The sequence below is a fragment of the Cervus canadensis genome, chromosome 7 (assembly GCF_019320065.1).
Source record: "Cervus canadensis isolate Bull #8, Minnesota chromosome 7, ASM1932006v1, whole genome shotgun sequence".
Taxonomy (NCBI): Eukaryota; Metazoa; Chordata; class Mammalia; order Artiodactyla; family Cervidae; genus Cervus; species Cervus canadensis.
The window spans coordinates 88,336,237-88,354,137 of NC_057392.1; the positions used below are offsets into that span (position 1 = coordinate 88,336,237).

At 39.6% G+C, this 17,901-nt stretch overlaps 1 protein-coding gene across 23 annotated transcripts in view; it reads right to left on the bottom strand.

The window, feature by feature from the left end:
- Nucleotides 1-17,901, bottom strand: part of MBNL1 (muscleblind like splicing regulator 1) — a 209,848-nt gene that overhangs the window by 178,518 nt on the left and 13,429 nt on the right. For 14 of the 23 annotated variants that reach the window (XR_006270424.1, XR_006270423.1, XM_043473989.1 and 11 more), the window contains exon 1: nucleotides 7,513-7,645. The exons of 2 other annotated variants lie outside the window; for them this stretch is intronic. Coding sequence is in view for 1 of the 21 variants with exons in the window: in XM_043473974.1 (XP_043329909.1) it covers nucleotides 6,343-6,345 (3 nt within the window). In the remaining 20 variants the exon portion in view is untranslated. Of the gene's footprint in view, nucleotides 1-6,342; nucleotides 6,366-6,407; nucleotides 6,607-7,204; nucleotides 7,337-7,512; nucleotides 7,646-17,901 lie in introns of those variants that run through there. 7 more of the 23 variants (XM_043473980.1, XM_043473981.1, XM_043473959.1 and 4 more) reach the window with 7 other exon arrangements.

Here is a 17,901-nt window from a genome sequence, read left to right on the forward strand (position 1 = left end):
GCCAGTCACCTTTAAAAGTCAAAAGGGGCATTTACATCTGTCACAAAGATTAAATGAGATATTTTGTAAAGAAATGTATAGCAAATGGCACTTACATTATTAACAATTATTTCCATGCTCATAATTTTGCAGATGTAGAAATTAAACCAGAGAAAGAGTGAATGCTTTTTCCCAGTCCACATACCTAGTCACATCTGGTTTGGTAAAATAAAATCCATACACTGTGAGATTTTTGTGCCCCATCTCCTAAGTCTATTACTCCTTTCAAGATATAGACAAAGTGTAATAAGTATATAAAAATATAATAACTTGTCAAGGATAATAATAACATCAGTATCACCTCTTATATTTATAAAGTGCTTCACTTTTCAAAACATCCACCCCAAATGGGCTCTGTTTTTATGGATCTACCTGCACTGCAACAAACACTGGACTTTCAAAACAAATGCAGACACAGTGCTCACAGAAACTGACATATCATTTCATAGGATGGCTTTTTTAAACTAAAATTTAGTAAACAGAAATATCAATGAAGGAGTCTCTGTTAGGAGAACGCTGAGTGGCAAAGTCACTTAATGGTGCAGAGCTTTTTCCACCAGCTTTCCCCCCCAGCAGGCCATCTGCCCTCCTGTTGTATCTGTGGTCACCTTGATTATCACCATCCCATCCCAGACTGTCTTTCTACCAGGATCAGGGGAGCCATCCACATAGAGGGCTAAAAGGTCACTGTAAAGGTAATTCTCTTCTTGTAATCAGATAAGACAGAAACAAAATGTTAACCTATCATTACTACTATGATCAACAACGCTGATAAACAGATTGCTGGATATTTGCCTTGATTAAATTTTAAATTTTCTAGATACATAAGCCGTGAATAGTTTCTAAGTTTTAAGTTCAAGAAGTATCTTTAATGATGTTCTAAATATGAATATGGACTTCTTAATGCCTCATTTGGCATTCTTCTTATTTATCCTGCTTTTGACGTGTTTTGACTATTAAGCTGTAAAGTCTTTCACCATTTCGATTTCCTCACACTCCCACTGCAGATACTATTGTTACCACACTTTTCCCAATTTTCTAGAAGAGTCTGTTCAGTTATAATCATTGTAGAAAAATGTTAGTAAGGAGGAATTTTGAGTACAGTAAGTATACACAATGTTACCACGTCTTCCACAACCACATACTTAAAATATTTATGAACTACTTTTAAAAACCCACAAAAGTGTATTCACAATTGTGGCACTTCTACCAGTGCCTGAAATCATCATCTATATCTTGTTTTTATTTCTTCACTTTCCTATTCAATGTCACATTAAATTGGATACTCTGGCTGTCTCTGATTAAAATCTCCTTGCTAATATATATTTCTCTCATTGCTCTTCATCCAGTATAAAACATTCTCTTTCCCTAAATGAAATCACTTTTTTTTTTTTGGTACATTTTAGTAATATTTTTACTGCTTAACTTTAATATATAGTTTTGTTTTTTTTTTTAGCAAATGACCTTGTAATTATCAGTTTACTTTTAACCTAACTTTTCCCTTGAACAAATCTTCTATGCACTGTTTACCCCAGTTACCCACTTTGGTTTTCTGATACCCAATTTGGTTTTCTGGTAATTATTTGGTAGCTTCAAAAACTGGTGTTTTATGGTATTTAACAGTAGTGCTAATGCCAAAGCTGTCAATATTTTACTACTGGACGTCTGAAAAATATATATTTCTACCAGCAAAATGAACTAAATAAATGAACTAGAATATGTATAAAAATCACGCCTAGATATTAAATATAAACACATGATAATATGGAAACATCACTGAATAGATATAATTAATGCTGCTTTACCAGGATAATATTTCTATAATATCAAAAAATAAAGAATATGTTTTGTTTTCCACTATTTATGCATTAGAACTGTTATATTTATTACATGTATTGGTCAGAGCTACAATAAAATGTACCTTTCCTTATCTCAACTTCCATACAATGTTACCTAGCCACCGTTTGTGAAATACCAGTTTCCACTTTACAGTTATTTTCAAAACTCTTAACTTCCCCTACAACACTGCCACCTCTTTGAGGACAAGGTGTATCTTGATTAAGTTTGGTAGAGCTCACTGAACCTAGCTTGATATTTTTGCCACAATATATATTTTCCTATGAATCAACTTTACAAAATAAAATATCTCAAATCAGCATGTAATGTTTATTTCACGTGATTAAATGTGTTCCCACAATCCTAGAATCTTGTGAGCTCTTTAAAACAAGTCCACTCGTAATTACATGAACTATGAATTAAATAACAGTTCAACTATTTTAAAAGCAGAAAATATAGTAAAGGTCCAGAGTCAAGATAGATTTTTTTAAGAATCCTTTGGAGAAGAAATATCATTTTGCAAACTCAGCTAGAGAGGGACTGGAATGGACATCAGCCTTTGGGATTACATAGTATTTACTACAATCCTTTTTCGTAACATTATATTACTTAATATCTAGATGATCTGAATAAATTGGCATTGCCTTGGGAAAAGTTTTATATTCATATATATATACTCACACACAAACTGTACCCACACTTGATGGGACTATTTACCTTATTAGCTATTATTCATCTCTTTGGGTATTTAAAGATGCAACTCTCAATTTCTTAAAACAATTGTCCAAAGAGATGACAGTTTTTCTTTTAGGGCACATACACTATTTGAAGCATGGCACTTATTTCAGAAACATCTTCACTTTTTAAAAAATAATTGATCACAGTGGGAATGTAATTTTCCACTCTATCCAATATGGCTACATTTCATCTTGAGGTTAATATATCCTGAACTCTTTAACAAAGGATCATCACAGACACTGAGGATTAGATCTCAAAAATAGTGGGAAAAGTAACAAATACATAATGCTCATACTGTAATGTATATCCTTCAAAGGTTTTTCATTTTTATATGTCATAGGAAGGTAGTAAGATGCCTTTTAGAAAACATGAGTAGTTATCTCAAAGAAACATAATGAAATCATTAAAAGACTCATAATAATATGCAGAAAGCTATTACCTCATTATTTGTTAAGGGTTTTTTCAAGGATATAGCTGTAATGCTTATATAAATGCATATTTTTTATAATATGAAAGCACAACATAAATCCCAAGTTCCCTACCTCAACTCTAAAAATACAAAATATGCCTAGAGACTTTTAGTGCCCTGTGTCAATAGCTCTTCTTAAATCCTCTGCTGTGCAATCAATAATTCTCCAAGCATTAGTGAATCTGCTCCATGACTCATCAGAAACGATCCACGAAGTTAATGGGGATCATTGTTCCCTGAAGGCTCCACATGCATTGACACTAATGGCAGTTATGCTTCTTGTGGTGGGAACATATTCAAGATGGCCCCAAGCTGGGAGCTAACACTTCTGAGAGTCTCCATAAAATTTGCCCCCTCTCCCCTAGCAAAGAAGAATCCATAGGCTCCAGCCTGCCTCATAGATTTAGTATCCTTCAAGTAAATAAAAGTATGCTTATGTTATATGGATATATTTTTTTCAGTTTACCACACACTGTGCATGACAAAATGTACTTCAGCTATGAGAATATCTGAGAGGAACGTTTCCAGGACCAAAGCCATTGTGCTTTGTTTACCAGTCAGATGCTTTCTAAAGAATGTGTTCAAGTTATAAAGACAATGTCTCCGTGTATAGGAATTCTTCAAAGCCCAAACATTACCAATGAATTGTATTCTTACCTTCCCTAGTATTCAAAACAACGCCCACTTCCCTACAGGTGAAAGTCTTTCCTTCTTATGAATTTATTAATCTTTGATTAACATATGGTCAGCAGTTGTTCGGATTTATTAGGTGTTTTTATTTTCTAAGGAAGGAGAGTCATAGCAAAGAAAAATATATATTAAGCATTTGAAGATAATTGCTATTTACTGAAAACCCTATTTTAAAATAAATTTCAGTGACTCGTTTGTGTTTGGTAACTTCGGGACAATGATAACTATAGAGTCTCTAAAATGTTTCTAACTAGCAATCATACTCTATTCTGGCCTTTGAGAGGTGTTAAGACTCATCCCCTAATTATAAGCCTTTTCTCTGCTATTACTACCTCACCATTAAATCTCTAAACTAAACAGTAGTTTTGAGGAAATAAAAATAGATGTTAGGCGGTGTGTTTTCTCAAATTTTAGTTACAATGGATAAGAAAGATGAAGTATTCCTATGTATAATAAACTTCTTTAGCCTGTGAAAATGAAAATCCCTTTTATTGTGTTTTGACCAGTAAATTCTATTAGGCTGTCTCCAGAATACGGCTTTCTCCAGAATACCGCTTTCTTGCTTTATTCTAGAATAGCTTTGTCCACTAGAAATACAATGCATGCTACATCTGTTACTGTAAGTTTCTAGTACCCATATTTTCTTTTTACTTTTTTTTTTTGACCACGCTGCAAAGCACGTGGGATCCTAGTTTCCTGACAAGGGATCAAACCCCCATGCCCTGCAGTGGAACTACAGAGTCCTAACCCCTGGACCACCAGGGAAGTCCCAAGTAGTCATATTTTTAAAAAAAGAAAATGAAAAGAAACAGGTAAAGTTAATCTAACAACATATTCTATTGAAACTAATCTATCCAAAATACTATCACTGCAGCATACTATCACTATAAAAATATTATCAGGTTTATACATCCTTTCCTTTGTACAAAGTGTTCAACATCCACTTAGAACAAACCTCAATCCAGATAACCACATTTCAAAGGCTCAATAGTCACACGTGTCCAGTGGCTACTGTGTGGAAAACACGTTCTAGATTTCAAAACCATGAAGCTTTGTGGCCTAAAAGTTCACATGTTTTAAAATTTCCCTATGTAACATCCTTTGTTATTGCTGTTGGGATTTTCTATTGAGCCAAATATTTAAATGACTATATTTCATTTCCTTCATCTGCTTCCCTGACCTTCATATCTACTGGCCACTCTGACGCCTCAGAGTACAAGAAACTCCAATCACCTATTCTTTTCAGCTTCTTCTAAGCAAGATCTGAGATAGTCTCTCACCTCCGCATGTTCCCATCACCAAGCAGAAAGCCAGAAGGTGCGGGAAGTCTAATCTGTTTCCATAAATAGATATATCAAATACAGGCCTAATGTAGGGCAACAATGATAAATGGAAGGGCAATTTTTTTTGCTTACAAAAAAGATCAGAAATTTTATATAACAAAGTAACACACTCATCTTCAGTCAGAAATACAACTTCACTCCCTTCCCCACCCCCGTCCCAGGGGAAACTTTGGGATACTCTGTTCTTGTTCTGGAACAGAATCCAGTGTTTCATGTCATAGGAATTCTGTGCCCAGAGGAAGAACAGAATGTTGGAATCAAAATTTAATGAATTCAACTTGGAGCCTAAGTTTGCCCCAAATGTGGAAATGTAAACACAAGCAATATCTCAAAGCATAAAACACTTTGGAGTCTGTTGGCATGGCTGTATAAGAGTATCACACTAGATGTGTGTCTGCACACAAATTTTATCTTAGTTCCATGAGGAAAAAAAAAAAAATTAAACCAGGCACATGAGAGGTTTTCAGAGTCTCTTCATCATAATAAAACCTGATTATTCCGTCTTAAGTGACACTGTAATTATAGATGGTTGGATGAACAGGTTTTCTGGTGCTGACCCAACCTGTTCCTTAAAACACAAAAGGCCACTTTTGTGAGGAAACCCCCCATTAAATAAAACTAAAAGCTACGTCCATCTTTTGAGAGAAGGCCTAACAACACACTAAAAAAAAAAAAAAAAAAAACCTTTCACCTCTTTGCAACACTGATGAAGATCAGAATGCTGGAGTCTTCCTTAAAAAAACAGTTTTGAGCTGCAGTTGTCACCAACTTTAAGAAAGCAAAATACAAGTGACAACACTGTGTTTTCACTGGCTACAAAATAACTTTATTCAGTGTCTCTGGCTAGAGCACCGCATCAGAGCCATTCTAAGTATTGAGCTAAGTATTCCTACGGGTGAGTTTTACAGTCCTTGAACTTTCATTTTAACTTGTCTCAGTGATAATATTTTATCTCAACAGCAAGACAGGGGGAAACACCAACGCCCTCAGCAACCCAAAGAGATAACAGGGAGTGGATCACTTAGCCTGGTATAGAATAGTTACGTACTAAATACCCTCCGTGTATAAACACTGTGTTCAAACCCAGGAGGGAGGAACACCGCGTCCACGGGTGTAATATTTCAAAGCACATTGCGGAGGGCCTGCAAATCCAAAGGCATTAATTATGACTTCTCTCTCGATGGATTAATTTGCTTAAGAAACTCCTCCGAGTATAGTAGAGTTTACCATCCATTTGCTCTGGGCTTGTGCCTGGGCAGGTAGATACAGAAAGTAAAGGCAGCGGCAATAACCTCGCTGGCAGCTTCTTACTCAGTCTTAATCCTAGGGAAGCACACTCCTCGGAGATCCAGCACAGAATCCCAGCAGCCGCACATCCCCCCGGCCCGGGAAGGCTGAAGAACACAATTACGGTTCTAGCTCCACCACGCCAGTTGTGAAGAACTGTGAGACGGGCAAGCATGAACTCCACCATATACCTGCTCGCCTTACAGGCTCCGGAATCGAAGTATTCTCACATGACACATTACTACCAATAACAGATTCCGGCTCCGTTTAAAAAAGAGAGAGAGAGAAGGGAGGGAGGGGACGCGCTACATATTTGTCTTGCTTTTGTCTAAAAAAAAAAAAAAAAACAGAACCCAAGAACTAACTACTTTTCATTCTTTTCAACCTTTCAGGAAAGCAATTCAATCAACCAACTGAGGCTGCACCCGGAGAGCGTCTATACTTACTTTTCTTACAGTTTTTGAGTGACGCACTACAAAACGATGGAAAAAAAAAACAGGAGCCCTCTCATGCAGGGCGTCTTCCGCCCTGAAAACTTGGCAAAAGGCAAACTGGACTGAAATACAGCACTCTCCATATAAGGAAGGCCAGCTAAACATGTCATGCGTAATTTATGGGTAGCAGGCAGAGAATTAACCTTTGCGTGCACACATTTGGCCCAGATGAAAAGCGGGCGGGATGGCAGCCTCGGGAACAGGGATGCGGGACCTCCAGGGAGAAACCGAGGCTCGCGTCTGATGGGACTCGCATCCCCTCCCTCCCCCGACAAAGGCCGTTAAGTTGTAAGTACACTTGCACGCACCTGTTTCTCTTACCGCCCTCCCCCCCTTGTCTTTCTCTCTCTTTCTTTGTTTTCGGCTGCCAAGTGCGGAGCTGGCAGGGCTGACAGAGCCCGGAGAGCCCGGGGGAGGGCTCCTGGGAGCCGGGCTGCAGCTGCAACCTCCCGCCGTCCCTCTAGCTCGCCACGGTGTGTGATCGGAAACCATCCGGCGCGGGCAGCCGGCCCCAGCCTCCTTCCACTTCCTCCTCCAGCCATGCACAGTCCCGAAAGAGTGCGAACAATGCAGAGCAGCCGAGCCGCGCGAGCGATCGGGGAAAATGGAAACTTACCTCTCACATTTTTTTTCCCCCTCAGAGGCAGCCAGCCGGCCGAGCGAGGGCCCGAGGCATTGTGGGAGTCATGATTCCGAGAGGCCCGCGATTTAAAATTGAACTTGTCAGCTCGCGGTCACGGGAGCATGCTGAGCGCCACAACTCATTCAGCCGCAGTGAAAGGGCTGTTGCATGTCGCGGTGCAGCCTCTTATCGCCGGGCTCCGGTTTCCGCCGCTGCTGCGCGGCCCCTCCCCCGCCGGCCCAGCCCCACCAGGAAGCCCTGGGCGGACGCGGCGAGCCCCGGAACGCACGCGGCCGCAGGAAAAGGCAAAAAAACAACGCTCCTCCACTCGCCGCCGCCCGGCGGCTCAGCCCCCGCCGCCTCGCCGCCCCTCGCGCTAACAGGCGCCCGCCGCGGGTGGCGGCTGCCCCTCGCCCATCGGCGCAGAAAGCCAAAGGAGAGGCGAGCCGGCGCTGGCGCGGTGCATCCCCGCCGCCTCCCGGTGGTATGTTCCATCTCACACGTTCGGCGCGGCCGCCTCCGAGCGCCAGTGCCCGCGGGACGCACCCCTACTACTTTCTGATCCTTGAGACGGGCTGGGCAGACGCAGAGTGAAAGCGGCGGGTGGATGGGGCTCGGTAGGGCCGTCGGCAAGGTTAGACTGAAGGTGAGTCTCCAAAACTGCACAAAACAGTAGGAGCTGGTGGGGCTGGCCGCCCTAAAATGCACCAGGCAGATTTCGAACCTGGATGGCCCACAGACGCGAAAAACATCCGCAAGACTGCCCGTGTGTATCTTTCTCCAGGAACAGGGTGTCCACGGTTTTGGAATTCTACGGTAAAACCAACTGTCACACAAGCACGAATACTCACATACCAGCTTCCCATCTACTTTGTAAATAATGTTTGGACTGTAAAACCCCCTTTCACCCCAGCTCTGCATTATATGATATGTAGAAAGCAGAGACTCCTCCTTCGTTATACAATATTCATTTTCTGAAATACTAGAATCATCCAAGGCAAATAAGTCATATTATTGCTGGAACAAAAGAAAACACAGCCCCAAATCATAACTTACTAGGTGTTGTGAGATTTAACTTGCCTTCGCTTTGAACAGAAAGAATCCTGGACTGTTGTGATCAAGTTTTAGAGATTTGGGGGGCAGAATTTACTTAGGATTTAGGGAATAATTTATTCAACGATGATTACAATGAAAAAAACTTTTTTCTGTGTTTTGAATACAGTTTAGGAGCAAACGCTACCTATCCTGTGATGTTTCTACAGGTTTGTTAGGTTGTTTTAAAGATGGTGGGGACGGCTTAAGGAGGAGAAAGAAAAGCATCGTGAACGGTGCTGAAGTACAAAACTACTTCTAGAGGTAACGACGTGAGTTCTCTACCCTGGCTGCATCCACAAAACACTAAGCTACCATTGTGCGCTGCTCCCTTCCAGAACAAAGAAATTAATTAATTAGATGGTGCCGCTTCTCAGTATTAATCATGAAAAAGTACCCAAGTGCACACCCAGTGGAAGCAAATTTAAAAGGAAATTGACACTTTCTCAAAGGACAGGGATGGGCATTCTCTACCTGCCAATTAGGAGCTACCCCAAGCAATGAGGACTTCCTTTCTCCTAATATAGCATCCATTTCAACAACTACATCAATAGCCTGCTATGCCAGAGATTCGAGAATGGATAATAACATAGAGTCCCTCCCCTCAAGAATAATACCTCTACTAGGGAAGAGACTGGGGAAAAGACAAACTAATTGATTCTGGCTGAAGGATAAATGCTAAAATGATGGGAGGCAAGACCAAGGTGCTTTCGAGTAGACTCGAGAAGACTTCTTGGAGGGGTTGTTTTAACAGGTGCCTTAAAAGGGGTATAGAAATTATCAAGATGAATAGAGAGGTGAATCAGGGTTCTGTGGGAAAAGAGCCTGGCAAATACAATGGAACTGCTAGTCTTGGGGTTAGAAGTGAGTTGGATACTTGTAGGAGAGTGGCAGCAAGTGAGTTAAAAGTAGGCTGTGTTCACCCAAGCAGTCTCAGCTTTACTCTGAAAGCTGTGATAATCTAGATGAGCTTAATCAGCAAAGAGATAGGTAGAATTTGGACTTGTATTTCAGAAGGATCCTGTGGCAGCAGCTTGGAGAGTGAATGGGAGTGTGGGGTGGAGGCTGATGGAAGAAGGGTGAATGGGTGTGGACAGACTGGAAAAATGACTCATGCAGGGAATGAGGAAGGGAGGAGCCTTGGGAGACTCCCAAGTTCCTGGCTTAACCTACTGGATTGTTTGCTACTTGCTTTTTAATTTTGTCTCCATTCTCCATGACAACAGAGACTGACTTCAGAGCTGGGCCACCTATGCATGTGCTAGCAGGTTGGAGGCCCTGTTGGCTTCCACACGCCTCTCCTCAGAATGACCAGTGAACCGCTAAGGGCTAATCCCAGTTGTAGGAACTTCTTTTCAATTGTTCTCAGACCCTTGCAGACTTCCAAGTCAGAGCTTTGGTGTTCTTTTTTCATGTGGGTTAGAAAATTTGCTGTTTGGAGCAACATGATGAAAAACAAGACTTTGAACCTCTGTATGGTGCAAGAGGGGAAACTATTTTTCCACTTCAACACTGGAGGAGGGGGAAGTTCTGGGAACAAAAGAGAAATTGAAACTGAGACAAATTTTCTGCTCCACTGCACAGAATACAAAGAAATACAAGAAAGACCCTTGAATGTTAGGAACAGTAGAATAAACATCCTAGTAAATGACAAAGAAGAGGAAAAAAAATGTTATTCACACTAGTAAAAGAAAAAGGGGTGGCTGAGGAAACTCATACAAAGCAGTGGTCAACCTAGGACTCCAAAGTGAGTCCAAATAAATTGTGATATAAAACTTTATTACCACTGGTTTAGCTTAATTTATTGTCGTTGATAATACCATAACATGAATAATGACATTTAACATTTCGAAGCACTGTAGCAAACACCAGATCATATGTTAAAAATATTAAATCACATTGCCAGCTTTCACTACCAGTGGCGTGCTAACCACATTTCAAATTGAGAAAATTATTAAAAAATCATTATAGTAATAAAAAGTAAATAGTTCCCAGTTTAGAATACCAATCTTATTCCCTCAGTGCTAGCATAGCACTATGGTTTCTCTTACATCTATGAAGTGTAGTTATAGTCCATAGGCTCATGAGTGAGTGCATCTATAATTATAAAAAGAATGTCATTTGTGGGTGGAGAGGGAAATTATAAAGAACAATTTTAGATGAAATAAAACTACATGTTAAGATAAAGGAAAGAATATTCACTGCAGGTTTCTGAAATATTTCAGACCATTCAAGTTTTAATTATACCAATGAATCCCAGTAGAAATATAGTTAAGGAATATGGTTTTTAGAGATAACATCAACTACCTGGTTTACCAATAAAATAGATAAAGGAAATGGAAGCATTTATCTTTTTCATTCAAGTGGGAGTCTTTACAGCCCTGTGTAAATGTGTGTGTACAAATTGTATGTTTCTTGTCATGCACACTACATTTATATAGCTCAGTAAGCTCCCACAACCATCTAAATATTATTTGCTTTTTCCACATCGCCCCCCTCAACTCATATCTAAATGAAAATACCCTTAGAAGGTACGCTGTTTAAACTTGAAATATGAAAAGGTCTTGAATCACAGATCTAGGAATGCTGTTTGTATTATAAAATAATCCATTTTAATCCATATAAAAATAATCCATTGGGAGATAGTGTCGAAACTACGACTCAAATTCAGGCGCCGTGATTTTTAACCCATGTTTAAATATAGATGGTTAAGAGAAGCTGCTGGAAGGCAATGAAGAATTGGAAACACTCCCATATGGTGGATCCATTTTAAGTATATGCATTAAATGTATCTCCATTCAGTTTTACAGCAAGGAAGAGGGTTGAAGCATTTTTCTGTAGCCTGGATTCTAACCTGTTTAGGTATCTGAATAAATATATTAATATTTGATAGAATTATATGAATTTAGTTTACCTAACTTTAGTTTAGAACTTTTATATATTTCACATATAAGTTTTTAAAATCATACCTAGTATTTAAACATTAATAATATATATATTCTATTATATATATTGTGTATATATAGTATGTTATGTAATAGGACATATTATATATATCACATATATACCACTTAATATACAAATCACATAAATGTGAAAACATTATATAAATTCAATGTACTTGTCTTACAATGTGTATAAATATTAAAACTGAGTTAAAATATTAATTTTATTGTGCATTTTTTTGGCATCCCTGGGTAGGCATGAACCAATTGTGCATTTTTCAATTAGACTATTTTACCTAAAATTTGAATCTAGATCTTCATTATAATTATTTTGGCATATGGAAAAAAAGAATTAGAAAGCAAATGCATTTCAGAATTAAAGGTTTAGAACCACAGAATTATAGTAGAGAATGGAACATTGGAGACTTATCTAGTCCTTCTCCCTTATTAGACCAGACAGCCTTGTATAAGTAAGTTGGAACAATGTCAGAGAAGAACTAGCATCAATGTCTTCTGACTCAGGCCATTTATTTTCATCATTTCTTCTTAAAGACACTGAGGCAATGCATAGTCGCCTCATATATGAGGCTCTGAGCTCAACTGAGTTGTCATACAGGCAAAACTGCTCCCGAAGTTGAATGTGAAGAGGGGCCACATTAGATTTTGAGGAGTATACTTCTTTCCTCCTCTATTTCTTCCTTGTTTCTCTTTTCTTTTATTCCTTTCCATTTTTCCATTCTTCACGCAATGCCCCTGTTCAAATGTTCATGGAGCATCCACTGTGCTAAGTCCTGTTCTAGGTGGTGTGGTTACAGAAATGAACAACACAGCCCAATCACTTCCTTCAAGGAGTTTACAGTCTGCTAGAAGGAGACAGGCAGTAAACAAAAAATAAAGGAACAAATAAACCTCTGAGGCAATTTCAGACGGAGGTAAGTACATGAAGTGAAAGATAGCAGGCTGAGGGGATAAGGTGGGGAGGTTGTGTGTTAAACAGGACAAGTGGTCAAGGGTTGAGATGGTGAGAAGTAGGCATAGTGCTCAAGACAGTGAAAACTATCTGGGGAAAAATCGTTCAAAGCAGTGGGAACTGCAGGCCTAGCACTTGAATCTTCAGCGTATGTTAGGGCTGAAAATCCAATGGCCCATAAAAACTAATGGGAGGGAGTTCCCTGGATGTCCAGCGGTTAAGCCTTCACCTTCCAATGCCGGGGGAGCAGGTTCAGTCCCTGGTCAGGGAGCTAAGCTCCCACATGCCTTATGGCCAAAAAGCCAAAGCATAAAACAGAAGTAATATTGTAACAAATTAAATAAAGACTTTAAAAATGGTCCACATTAAAAATTTTTTTTTTTTTTTAACTAATGGGATGCCTAACTTCAAACAGCTTAGAGTCCAGTGAGAGAACTGATGAATCTTAGGAAGATTAGTCACACTCATGATGCATAGCTACAATCCTGATAATTTGGGGCAGCAGGAACCAGTGACGTGTTTGGTTATGTTAGAGGTGGGGCTGTGGGTATAACTGGCAGAGGATCGGGATTTGCTTTTCATGAAGATGACTAGATTACACTTGACTGCTATGTGCAGGAGGCTGATAGTCTAGTCTCAAAACAGAATGCAGGAAATACTCCGCTGCTGAGAATGAAAGCAAGTCAAAAGTGGGCTGTGGCCAGAACGGCAATGACAGCAAATGGCTGAAGACCTGAGAGAAAGTGATTTGAGGGTCCGTAGCAGTGAGATGCAGTAAACATTAGCATCTTCCATTGCAGAGCTGAAGAGGATCCATAAGATGGCCTCCTCCAGGCCTTGAGGGAAGTGAAATGTGTGTGTGTGTGAGAGAGAGAGAGGGTGGAGGCGGGGGAGGGATTTACTGCCATAAAGTAAACACAGGATAGAAAACTCAAAATTACTGAAGATAGAACATTTTCATAAAATCAGCAGTGATTCCAGTTCCCAGAAATTGTAACTGTTACTATTGCAGTTTATTTCTTTCCAGGTTTTCCTCAACACATTTTTAAAAACAGTTGATATTGTGTTACAAATGCAATTTTGTGCTCTCCTTTTTTCCCACTTCACCTCATCATATAACTTTATAAAACAATATCTCCCATGTCATTCACATTCATTATAATCCTCAGTTATCATATAAGGTAACAAAGGCTGGAGAACTGACCCTTGACCAAAACCTCATAGTTACCAGGGGGTCAAGCCTCCTGTCCCATAATGCAGCATTTCTGAGCCTACACCCCAGATCCTGAAGTCAGGTGTCTAAGGTGTATTGTACTTCTATACACTCTGTTTGGGATATACACATGTCTCCTAATACAGACTGTCATTAGGGAAAAGAAAATATATAGTAATGGTCTTTTAATAAATAAAAAAGTTATAAAAATAAGCATGACACTGGTAGCCAGAATGTCAAAGTGGACACATTACCTATACTATGTTATAATATAGTATAAAATATATACTTGTAAAATAAGTATATACTTATATAATTAGTGTAATACTATGAAATATTTTCTACCATCTCATAAAATGAGGTACTGTGGGTAAGCAGAGAATCCTCTTGCAATCATTTTAAAATAGTATCAGATCTAACAGTGCCAATGTTACACTGTACTTATCTCATGGACTGTAATCCAAATATTTCTACATTTTAATTCTGTTCCATGTAGAATAAAAGCATCTGGAGAAAATGTGGCCATTGCATTATTTGTTCCTAAATGCAAAAAAAAAAAAAAAAAAATTAAACATCAATAGCAAGATTGATTTTTCTTTTCCTAGATGCCCACTATATCTATCTACCCATTTATTTCTGAAGTTCCTTTCTTTTGGTTACTATGATATTCCACATCCTTCTCTCTTTTCACTCCTTTGAATGGGTTTTCTCTTTCTGAATCTTTTAGGCATCTGTTATCCCTTCTTTTTTTTCTGTTTCCAGAAATTACTTTCAAACCATGTCTCAAGCAATGTCCCGAAGGGACCTCTGAATGAGAACTTTTGTCACATGAAAATGGTGGGAGTATCGTATACACATCTTTTTTTCTCTTCTTCCCTCGTTGCCTTGTCCATTAGTGTGGGAACTAAGCAGGACAGTCATAAATTAATTCTAATGTCTTCATGTAGACATCAGGGTGCTCCCTGCTGCTTCTTGATTCAGTTAAAAATATTTATTGAGCACCACTCACCAAGAGTTACACTTGCACTGCGAATGCAGAAATTATGAAGACTGCTTCATGGTGTTCACAATCTAGTCTAGTATGGGGGAAGACTTATGGGGGGGGGGGAAACCTACACATTTGGAAAAAGAATGTAGCAAGTGAATGATTCAATTAAACCCATGTGCTAAGCAGATGGCAAGGAGGGCAGAGCTGGGCAAAGCCTCGATCCTGGTAGACTCCCAAGCAGCTTCAAATGGTAAGATTACCTGGCACATATGTGTTAAGTGTTTGATGGCAGAAAGAAAGACACAGAAAGTCTTGAAGGGCCATTAGACAGACAAACAGCTTGATGCTACAACCACTTTTAACAAATCATTACACTATAACAACAGTGGGGAGAAGTTTGTTTTTCTTATTTTTCATGCTGCCATTATGTAAAGTCAACAGTGTCAAGTCTAGTTCCCAGACCCCGGGGCTGCAGACAGCCAGACTTCCTCACCCTGCCCTGAGGGAACACCCGGCTGCCCCAGCAACTTTCTTCAAGCTTCCCCCAGACCTTTAACAACAAATTCCCAACTAGGTGATAGGAGATTATCTGATTAAAGTCATTCACACTAAGGCGAGAATGAGGCTTAATCCTTCAAAAGTGTTTGCTTTGACAAAAGGATAGCTTGTTAACCCTAATGAACTGCTAATTGGCAGAACTGGAGGGCTCTATGGAAAAGATCCCTCCTCCTCACTTTCCCAGACTCCCCACCCCCTCATCCTTCCCGGTCTATTTACCCTCCTGAAATAAAGGAAGAAGGGAAACTGGTGCATTCAGAGATGTTAGGGAACTCCTGTTACCTAGGCTACCTCTTTGAACCCTCAAGAGAGACATGTGAGACGGTATTTATGAGCCCATCCTAGAAAGGAGACCGAAACTAGGGCGGTGGCTCTTGACTTCAGCCACATTTCGGAGCCATAGAGTACAACCGTCTATTTCTGGGCTGCAATGAAACCAGGATTCCTAGGCACGGCACTGGTATTTTCTTGTAAGTTCCTCAGATGATTCCTCTGTGCAGTCAAGTTTTCCTACTTCAGAGCTAGAGTTTATGCGAAGAAATTACTCAGGATCAGCGGCGATGCATGGACCTGCTCTGGCTCCTCCGGTTGGCAAGTTTAGCTGGCACAAGAGAAACAATGTTATCTGCAGGAAACTCTGTCTCAAGTCCAGTTAGGTTTTTGGGTAAACAGGTGCCCATACACACGTAGAAATGCGGGAGTCAGACTAGTTGTGAGAAGTAAGGTGATGGGGCACTTTTGTTGTGTACCTGGTTGGATGAGGTGCTTCTCAGGCAATCAAAACAGGCTACACTTTATACCAGATAAGCATCAGTGAAGTTTGGGCTTAAAAACTAGCTAGAGAAACAATCAAGCCCACACAGAGGATAATCCTACATGTTCTGTAATGCTTAGGTTGCTGTTTGCTTAAAATTCTATACTCTTGTTACTTTCTAAGAAATTGTGATCATGAGCACAATTGAGAATGGTATCAAAGCTTCAGAGTATCCTGATCCACTTTGGGATTTATTTATATCAGATTACAGAAAATATAATTATATCTCTACATATATATGTTCTAGAATACATATAGATATGTATATGCATATATAAGAAAATATATGTATGTATGATTATATATGTGAGGTTTTTTTAGAAATAGAAGGTCTGGCAAATTTTAGTATATTTTATGAATTCACTCACCAACTAACATGGTTAAATCATAAAGACAAATAAATAACAGGACATTTCTCACCTGAATCTCATTTGCAGGTAATGTTATTAGTCATAATGTACCATCTTTTGTGAATGTGCAGTCAGCCCAAAGGACCCTCCTGGTCACACCTGGCTGGCCTCAAATGCCCTTATTTCTGCCAGAGGCTTAGCAATGCGTAATTGCTAACAGGACCTGATCCCCTCTAGCCTTCGCAGTAATTCACATATTTTTGGACAGTGTTAAACATGCTTTTCCCTTTTCAAACTTCTCTAGCTGTAGGCCACCAGCTCACCAGTAACTGGGGCACTTTCACTCTTTTTGCCGTCAGCTTCCCTACCTGGTCCACGAATAGTCACTTAGAACCTGACATAATTCTGCCTTTCCTGGAATCTGAGGCTACAGGGTGAGCAACACGAGACCCCAAGCCTCTTGAAACATACAGTCCCACTGGAGCAATAGATATGAAATAGTGAATAATTATAATCAGGTAGGTAAACAATGGAACCTCTCTGATAGCTCAGATGGTAAAGAATCTACCTGCAATGCAGAAGACCTGGGTTTGACCCCTGGGCGGGAAGATCCCTTGGAGAAGGGAATGGCAATCCACACCAGTATTCTTGCCTGGAGAATCCCATGGACAGAGGAGCCTGGCAGGCTACGGTTCATGGGGTCACAAAGAGTCGGACACAACTGAGCGACTAACACACACAGGAAAACAATACAAATTTGCAAAGTGTAGTGAAAGAGAAAAAAGAATGTGAACAAGGGACTCTAAATTCCAAAGATAGACAATTATTATTTTTATGACCCTCCCCCCTTTATTTCATTGAATTCAAACATCTGGACTCATAGCCTTGTGAGAGTCATCATAGTGTATAAACTACATGTCTACACTGCCCGAATTCCTCCTCATTTGAAAGACAGAATTCTGTTACTGTTTTTGCATGCAACAGTGACTTCACTTCTGTTACGATGCAGGGTGTCCACCACACAGCCCCTGAGGGCAAGGTTTGAAGAAATCTGTGACTTATCATTGTTGTTCTGCCCTTGCTCTGCTCTTTGCTGTTTATTTTCATTTGCTTCCTGGGTTTGATCTTTTAAGACTGACATCTACAGACAAAGCTAGCATTTCTCGCACACTTTCAGAGTATAGTATGTCAGCTTTTGAATTAACATATGAAAATCCACTTGTGCTATCTTTTATTTTGTCAAAATTACAGGCTTTTTTTTTTTTAAATCCTTGTTCCTGATGTAAAAATTTTTTTCTATTCCTGGATATAAAAAGTAATGTGTGCTTATTTTAAATAATGTATCAAGTGCCTTTAATAGGGTTTTATTAATTCTGTTCAGGTGCCATCATAAAGATGTTTATGCATGATCATTCTAGACTAGCAATAGAGCAGCAGTGTCTAACTCCTACCT